This window comes from Anomalospiza imberbis, chromosome 7 (genome assembly GCF_031753505.1).
Source record: "Anomalospiza imberbis isolate Cuckoo-Finch-1a 21T00152 chromosome 7, ASM3175350v1, whole genome shotgun sequence".
Classification (NCBI taxonomy): Eukaryota; Metazoa; Chordata; class Aves; order Passeriformes; family Viduidae; genus Anomalospiza; species Anomalospiza imberbis.
This window is the reverse complement of record NC_089687.1, coordinates 28,339,226-28,348,633: the sequence shown is the minus strand read 5'-3', so window position 1 is coordinate 28,348,633 and position 9,408 is coordinate 28,339,226. Positions and strand designations below refer to the sequence as shown.

Genomic DNA, 9,408 nt, shown 5'->3' with positions numbered 1-9,408 from the left:
TTTTTGCCTTCAAAAGATGAATATACTAAGAGCAGGGAAAACCTAATGAGCTTTTACTAGATGGCATTAAGTCTATCAGGCTTTGCTGTTCAGATAAGACTGCAAAAGGTAATTTTAGCTTGAAGCAAGGTATACATTGATCTAACCCAGTTAATGTCAGTGTGAGACAAACACCATAAACTGGGAACTGACTTGCTAAGTACTTCTAATGGTGAGAACCTTCCTATATGAGCTACAGAAAAGATCTGAACCTATGCAAAAAGGAAATATTTTACAGACCCAAAACAAGTGAAGCAGCCATTTATTGCAGTTGACCAGGTATGTAAATAAACTGTTCTGACAGTTATAAGCAAAGTACAAAATATTTATCTGTGGACAGTTTCTTCCTGTTTGTAAACATTAGAAAACTATTTCCTCTCCAAACAATTTAAGCATCAGAAAGTATAAACAATCTTTTGCAGAGGTTCATGAACATGGCTGCTTTCTCTTCTGTCTAAAAGTTGCAGAGCATTTCTGTTGTCTCAAGCAGGAAAAGGGTTTCCGTGCTACTTCAAACACACAGGCTCTTGGCTGAAGTCTTGTTATTGATTACAGAAAGTGTACTTACTATTTTTTTCAGAGAATTCTTCTGATTTACAAAGCTGCTTTACTTAATGGACAGTGCTGGTCACCACACCAGTAAAGGCAAACCTTAATGCTCTGGTTTGTGCCAAACAAGTGATGAGAATCTGAAATCAAATCTCCTATACCCAAAATAGGAGTATTTTCACTCATCCAAGTAAGACAGAGTTGTCTTTCAAAATTTTTTACAAGGAACAAACCAGAAGATTTTCCATAACTTGTTTTAGAAGCGTTTTCAATTTTTTCAGTTTCAGCATCCAAGCCTTAGGAAGATGAGTGGTCAAGTGCATGAAGTCAGATAATTCTTGCACTGTCTTCACACAGGCTGAGCAAGCAACTTGTCCTGACTGCCAAAAGCAAACAATTCAGATGAATATTTCTACAGCACAGGCAACTTTGATACCTTGAGACAAATGACATTAAAAAACCCAGCTGTCCTTAACAATCCAGGAATTGCTGAGTGGGTTCAGAGGAAACAATTTAGCATGGCTATACTGCATTAAAAAGACAGAAAGAAATCCAGATATTTGCAGCATTGTCAACACTTGTGAGATTCATGAGCAAGGACTAATGCATAGTTAAAACTGAGGGCTATTGAAAAAGAATTTGGCTTTATTTTAAAAGAAGCCTTTCTTGCTGAAAGTGATGATGTTTTAGTGTACCTGTGGACTCAATTTCTACCCTACTTCCAAAACAGTCTGTCTTTGTGTACACCCCATTAATTGTAAGGAGAATATTTCTTCTAGAAAGATACTATTTTATTTGAATTTTCTGCACTTTCAACAGGTGATATGGAAAGATCTCCGTTAAAAGTGAAGTAATTTTTATCCAATGAATGCATTCTGGAAAGAGTAACTGCATTAAATGTACTACTTTGTACTTTGTAACTAACTTACTTAGAGCTCAGTTTCGGTTTAGGTTCATTAATGTTAACCGTCTGAAGCAAAGATCTTGCTTTATAAAAGGTTAATTCTTTGATATAATTTAATAGCTCTAACTTGAAATATTCAGAACTGGAGTTTGGACCAATTTTTGTCCATTTTACAGATTGGGCTTGTATGGAGAATGACCAATGGTTAAAATTACACACACACAAGTTTTGGATAACTCATAAAAAATACTTCTAGAAGTAGAGCAACATATTCCAGGTTGCATGAGACCAGCTGTTACTCCATTTTTAATATGCTAGAGTTAGCTGGCTTTCTGCCAGAGATAGCTGTAACGTGTATTTCATATTTCTTCCCCATCTGTGTCCCATGGAGGAGACCCCTGCTGCCTGTGACCATGACCAGTGCTCCCTGAGAAGTGTCACAAGAGAAAGCAGCACTTGGGCAGGCTCTGCAAAGACACCCGGCCCAGCACTCTCCCTGTCAGCAGAGGGATCCTCCTCCCTACAGTGCCCCCAGACAGGGAATGAACACAAGGCTCATGCCCCACATCCCTGACCTTGAGATGCTGGTGGGAAAGCTGGGAGAAGAGCCTTTGCCAGAAAGGGTTCCTCACTGTACCTCCTATTCGAGGTGCTCCCATCACTCCCCACAGCATGCAATGGGAAAAAGAAGTTGAAGCTAAATCTCCAGAGCTGTAGATTTTTTTTGGAAGAAAAGCCCCCAGCCTGCTACAAACAATTAAGAGTTGCTCTTCCAAAGAAAAATTAAGCAATCCTGACAGTAAGAATATAATAAGTAAATCAGGAAGCAGCTCCAAAGCAGTATTATTTCAAGTTCCCCCTATGCTAATTATGTCAGTAGAATGGGTTTTCCCCCTACCTCCTGCTCTATAAAATTAAACTTTTTTTCTGCATGAATTAGTTTTGCTTACTGAAATAAGCAGCTATGTTCTTTCTGCACAGCTCTGAGATTGCAGCTGAACCTCCACTGGCCTAGCCATCTCCTGGGGTGCTTATTTGGAGTTAATTGTTGGTGTTCCAGTCACTGCAGTAATCTGCCCACTGTACTCAGTGCCAGCATCTACCACTGTGGATTAGGCAGAGTCCCACAGCAGCTGCTGGGATGCCATCCATGGGGAATAGGGTGTTGGAGGTAAATGATTAATGACATCTATGTTTGCAGCACAACACACATAGGTACCAAAATCCCTGGGTGATGTGTGTGCTGTACTGCAAACATTAAGAGTGGAATTATGAACACACTTGCTCAGTTCTGACTTATTTTGACTGAATTATTTTACACCAGTGTAGAGATGATGAGCATTTATAATTTTGTTTTGCTTCTAGAACTAAATTAAAAATGCACATTGTAGTTATAATCACATTTACCTTCTGGAGAGGCATTTTTATTCAGCTTCTCCTCTGTAAAATAGAGTTTCCAGACAGCAGCATAAAAGCAATTACAGTTTGTTCCTCTCCCCACAGCACCTTACCAGCATTGACTTCTCTTAATGCAAGCAGCTCCTCTCCATAGTAAGGATGGAAGCACAGCAACTTGATCCTTTCCTCTGAACATCAAGTCTGGTATTGGATGCAGCTCAATACACTTGTGAGTGTGTGATACAGTGTGAGATACATTTAGCTGAGACATTTTATATATACATCCATCTAATACTGCCTATGAAGTTTAGCCTACATCCTCCTCCTATGCATTAGCAGCATCACACTGCTCTCAATGCTTCCTAGAGAGCTTCTCAAACTACTTGTTTACAGACTGCAAGTTATCTTTCAGAGGATGAGCAGTTCTTAATTTCCACTCACAAGTACATTATGAACACATCATTATAATACAAGTTATAAGCTCCTGCCTTACATGTACAAGGAACCCTGTGAAAACTGCATAGGTGAAGTTATATTCCAGGAACAAGTTACCTACCTACAGCCTCCTGAGTTTTTCTGTCCATACTAAGTCTGAATGTAGCTTAAATCATTAACACTCTAGTGTTAATGTCTAGACTTGACATTTCTCTAGGTTTTTGAACTTATGCAAGGCAAATAAAATGAAAATAATATTAAAACTTAACAACAGCCAGACAGTTCATTTTTCCCCACCAATATTTACAACATCCTTTAAAAACCCCAACAACAAAACAACCAACCAAACCCAAAAGCATTCCTCCAGCTTGTGGAAAATTCTAAACATCCTCATTCCTTTCTCTCTCACACAATTCAAACTGTCACTGTTTTGCAGCTTTTGCTTCCTTGCTTGTCAAAGCATTAACAAGTTAGCAGAGCACCCAAGTCACGTAGTAATACTATTAAAAACAGACAGAAAACCAAATTATTTTGCAGTAGTAGTATTACTACAGTAGGATTAAGGCAACATGGAAAATGACAAAAATACAAAGAGTTTTGGAAGAGTCATAGGATTATACCAATGTATTTAAAGTAGTGTAATTTTTAAAAAAGACCCATTTGTGTGATTTATGTACATGTCCATTTGATGCAGTTACTTACTTATCACATACATGTGACCTGAGTGACTCCATCCTCCTGGTCAAATTGTCCATCATCCAGTTCCCTTAATACTCCATCACTGCTACTGAATCCTGGAAAGCCTCCATAATGGGAGGATCCCTCCTTGATCCAACATTGTTTAGAAGGAGATAGGTGAAACTCATCAGGTGGTTGTCCAGTTTCTACAGGGCAAAAAGTAGCTGTGTCTGATCCAACACTTCTGCTGGACACCCTGCCTTTTTCTTCCCCAGTCATTTGTCTTAAGGATTTCTTCTGAAAAACAAGAGGATGTTGAAATATTTGTTTATTTAGGGGAAAAGCAATTGAGCCAAACACTTTGCAATGGATAATGGATAGATTTAGTGTAGCTGCATTTTAATTCTGACTGCAATTCTCAAGCAACATGCCATTATCTGAGGAGGCAATTTCAATTCCCATGGTAAATCTATGGAGACAGAAGTCAGTGGCTGCTCTATACAGCCATAGGAAATGGGATCTAGAGTCCTTGAACAGGAGGAACTCAGGATTAATCCAGTCTGACATTAGTATTGGGACTGCCTGACATCTTTCCTGTTGAAATGATGGTTGCCAATGTCAAGAAGAAAAACAAGCAGATCATGATTTCTGCAAACAGTAGACCTACCAGACTATGCTAAGGGTTCTCTGAGGCACAACAATAAATAAAAGGTTTATCTCAGTTCAGCATCAGGAGCTACCTGAGTTCCTGAGATCTGTGATGATGGAGCACCTCTAGAGACAATGTCAGTGCCTTGAGCTACACAGAGGAGCAGGGTCAGCAAGGCAGGCTCCCTGAGCAGCCTGCCTGGAGCCCTGCTCTCAGCATGAGCACACCTACACCACACCAGTGCCAGGAGACACTGCACGTAGCTAAGAGGGAATCCAGCCTCAGCACAGAGCTGCATTTCAGTGCATGAAGGACACAGTGCAGACACTTAAAAAAAAAAAACCACACAGACTTCTACTATGCTTCGGCAAGTTTGTGTCCCCCTTCTGCACATTGCTAAGCTTTTTCTCAAATCCTTTTGAAACAGTAAAAACAATGGCCTATGTGGCTAAAGGAAACATATTTAGGAAAGCTGTTACAGGGAACATTGGGAAATTAAACAAGGGGAAACAGCGTTGCCTCAGGAGAAACAAGGAAAAAAGTTTTGCCTGGATGCCAAAGAAAGAGGATAGAAAAGTCTGCTTAAGGGCAATAAAGAAAAAGAGAAAAGAAAAAACCAACCCCCTCAAGCACTGCATGGTTCAATCTTGCATTTCATCCTCTGAACCCTTTCTTAGAAAAACAAATGGTATGTGACAAACAAAAAGTCCACAGAGACAGTACAGCCCTTGTAACCCAAGAAGCTTTTGTACTAGCACATAAATCATAAGCCAGGCCATAACTCACTACCCTACAAATATACAAGGCAGCAGAGAGATGAGCTGTGAGGACATAACATATTCCATCCTCAGAAAAGAGACCCTGTGAGATTAAGAGACCAAGTAATGGGGGATTAAAATTATGGTGAAAACCAACGGAATTGGCAAAACTGGAGGAAAATGTGACTCCGCTAAATGTTTCAGCTTCAGCCTCAGTTACCTATTTATCCCAAGCTAAATGACCTCAGCATAATGAAATTTCTGGTAGAGAAGAAAAACATTCACTGGTACTGAAAAAACACATTTTGTTCAGTTTTCAAACACAGACATCCTGATGTAAATGGCTACAAATCAGCTATTTCTCGTTTACTTTGAGTACGTTTAATGCTTAAGTCAAACGCTTCCCATTCCAACAACATAAAACAACTACAAACCACATTTTATTTGTATAACCCAAGGCTGCTCATCACCCCACAACAGGGGGAAAGAATTTAAACAGTGAGTACAATGCTTCCTATTTTTAATTTAAGCCATGTCTCAAAGATTCATCAGTTCCTCAGACTGAATGGTTTTACAGAACTGGTTTGTATTACATCTCTTGGCAGAATCCAACTTGTGACATACAGTTACACTGCCTTTTAAGAGACACATAGTTAGAAGTGACATTATGCCTTACCAAGGGAAAAAGTGTCAGGAGTTCATGCCCTTATTATATTAAAGTATTAAAGAAGTAGGAAAGCATCAGGAAAAGCATTATTCTATGGCTGACATGTGCTTCATATATTTACAATGTTGCTATCAAAAATTGTGGTCCAAAATATACTTTCAGAAATGAATTAGGAAAAAAAGTAAAAGCTACAAAGTCAGGCATGTGAGAGGAAGTCAGAAGGTTTTAAAGATAAAAGCTGGAGATGATTTTGACACAGAGGGTGGTTAGGGAAAAAATTCCACAGGTAGAATTTAGAGGAGGGTATGAATGGAGAAAGATTAAGACACTGGCAAAGAAGACTACACAGAACACTGAAGAGCAAAAAAGCAAAAGCCCCAATTCTGAAAATGAAGATATAAATTACAGCGTACAAGAACTATCTGGGAATTCAGACAATGGCAGAGACAAAAACAAGCAGGACTTGAACTGTGCATGTTGAAGGCAAGTTCTTCCAGGCATGGAAGTACTAATTATCAGGGGACACAGTGAGAAGGAAGTTAGGCTGGAGATAAGCAGAAGCCTGGAGAAGAACAAAAAAAGGAAGAGTGTATTTTAGAAACACTAAACAAAGGAAAACACAGATGATGGCAACACATTGAAGAGACAGTAAAAAAAAAAAAAAACACAGAGAAAGACCAAATAGAAAGGCAAGAAATTTGAAGACTTATGGAAGTATTCATACAAACAGAGAAAGAAACAGCTAGGTATCACTGCCATATAATTATATGCCATGAATGAGTTTGTGAAGTTACCACTCCACTGCTGGACATGAGTGAAAACATTCATACCTTTCCTAACTGCTTAAGATTACACAGGAAAGACATGTTGAATAGAGAAAGGCTGATCAGCCACTGAAAATGAGAAAGAACCAAAAATGGAAATCCATCACAGTACGTCAAAAGACCTGGCAAAGTAAAGCCCACCAGGAGTTCACCCTTCTCTGGCCACAGCAGCATTTACTGCAGTACTGTGCTGGTGCAGTAACTGTGACACTGCCTTTAAGCAGAATGTGGAGACAGTCAGTTAATCCTCAAAGCACTTGATACAGGCTCCACTCAAAAGGGACAAGGAGCTGCAGAGGTTCAGCTGCAGGAATTTTAAAGCCTCTATCTCTGCCACACATTTTCATGCAACAACCCTGATAACCTGCAGGTTACAGTATCCCTTCAAGCATAGCTTAACACTCCTTTCTTCTAAAAATGTGAAAGTAGACGATTTGAAGGTCAAAATAGTTTTCTGTTTCATGAGCAAGAGATGCAGGATTTTGATCAGAACTTTTAAGACTCCCTAGAGACTTCCAAGGAAATACAGCATAGCCAGCCACATTCATCTGAGACACAATAATTCCTTAGCACAAAACAGGTTTTTAGCCTGCTTATGCTTTTCTCTATGGCTTAAGAGATAACAGGAAAAAAAAAATAACATATAATCCAGCTGCAAAAAACATCCTTGAACTTGAACTTGTTTGCAGGGAAACTACGTTCTGCCAGTTCTTTCCCCTGGTAATTCTGAAATCTAGTTTGTTTCTGTACCTTGCCATTATGTCAAGTACTAATTTTTCTATATTAATACCACAAATATGTTACTCACCTCTGGTGTCTGGGCAGCAGAAGTCCACATAACAGGTCTCTGAAGAAAAATGACTTGCTTTGTGGCCAGATTTCCTTCACTAAAATGTAAAGAAAATAGTTTCCACATTTTAAAGGCAATAATTGTCACTAACATATTCTAAGTCAACTTTAGGGTGGGTGTAAGTTCACGAGTGAGAAGAGAACAGACTACAGAGTATTATCCAGTTTATTAATTCCTCAATGGTTCTATAATGATATTTTTTAAAAACAGAGGCATAGAACTAGGTTAAGGTGATGCACACGAAAATATGGACAGACCAGTAACTCGTATTACCATGACTGGAGTTATTTAACATGTGTGCTCTTGAAAGTTTAAATATCAGAGCTCCTACTTTTAATCAAAGTCTGCATATTTATATCTGAAGCAAACCTTCATAAGTCTTTTTAAACCTAATCTTCACTGTTAAATATACAGCAATATATTACTACCTATTAATATCACAACAACCATGCCCAATCTTAGTAGATCCATAGCTTCAGCAAATCTCTCAACACTTTGTGGTATGAAACTTTGGAATTAGCATTCTTTACTGCTAAATAAAAGTTGTAAAATGTAATCTAATGAACACAGCAGGATAAGCTTGCTGCCTCATCACCTATGGATAAAGGGCTTCAGCTCAGTTTTAATAAGCTTTGCATCAAGAATGAGATTAATGATACCAGGTGTTCTGTACGAGGGAGGTACCGGCATAGGGAGGAGAAGAGAATATTTTAGTAAGAAAAATAAAGGGGGGGAAAAAAAAGGAGCAACTTCAGTCCTGGAAATTTTACAGATGCTAATACTGTTGTGGTAGACAAAGCAAAGGTGTTGGGTTTTATTCCAAAAGGGAATACTTTTAGAGAAATAAATATGACAAGTGAAGTTGCTCCCCAGACCAGACATTACTGATATGATGTTTCATAAGCATTACACCCCTTAGTAGTGGTGATAAATACATGCTCTAAGTTTTAATATATTTCCATCACCTTTCCACCAGAAATACATGTCACCACTTTGATAGGAGATAAAATACAAACCCCAACTCCATGCCACTGCAAGTGAAACAATTTCAAGACAAAAACTCCACAAAGAAGATTTTAAAATTTCCTGTTTTCTTCTAAGTATCAGATACTACATGTTTGTAAGCTCTTCTCCCCCCAGCTGCTTCTGGGCAGTATTCAATAAGATCTTTAAGCATATAAAGGCAAAATACTGAAATTGTTTGGTGAAAGGGTTGCTACAGATTTAAGAGTGCACTAAATAAAAGTAGCAAAATAGAAACAGCAAAGATATAGCAGTTCATTTGAAGTATTTATGAACCTACCTATTCTATCAACCATAAAACTGTTATTATGCATAACATTACACAGAACTACTAAAGCAATGTAAGTTTTTAATTCAGTGTGGATATTTCACAAGGTTAACCACTACACACATGAATTCAAGGTAACTGATGCATGTTTCACAACTGAAAATTATTTTGTATTTAACATCAGGGACTTGCTCCAAGAAAAACCAGGGATTAAAACTGTTCCTATGAGCTCAGAAGAGCTTGTTAGCAGCCTACCCCAGTAAAGCTTCTGGAAGTAAGCTCTGAGAAAGCACACAAACCAGTACTAGTCTCAGCATAAACAGCCACAGATCAATAGTTCCTGACGATGGATTTGTGATTGTGTTT

General features: G+C 38.5%; 1 protein-coding gene across 3 annotated transcripts in view; it reads right to left on the bottom strand.

The window, feature by feature from the left end:
- Positions 1–283: 283 nt before the first annotated feature.
- Positions 284–9,408, bottom strand: part of RFTN2 (raftlin family member 2) — a 29,743-nt gene continuing 20,618 nt past the window's right edge. For all 3 annotated transcript variants that reach the window (XM_068196259.1, XM_068196260.1, XM_068196261.1), the window contains 2 exons: positions 7,710–7,788; positions 284–4,300 (listed from right to left, as the gene is read on the bottom strand). In XM_068196259.1, coding sequence (XP_068052360.1) covers positions 4,031–4,300; positions 7,710–7,788 — 349 coding nt within the window. In that variant the 3' untranslated portion in view covers positions 284–4,030. The remainder of the gene's footprint in view (positions 4,301–7,709; positions 7,789–9,408) is intronic.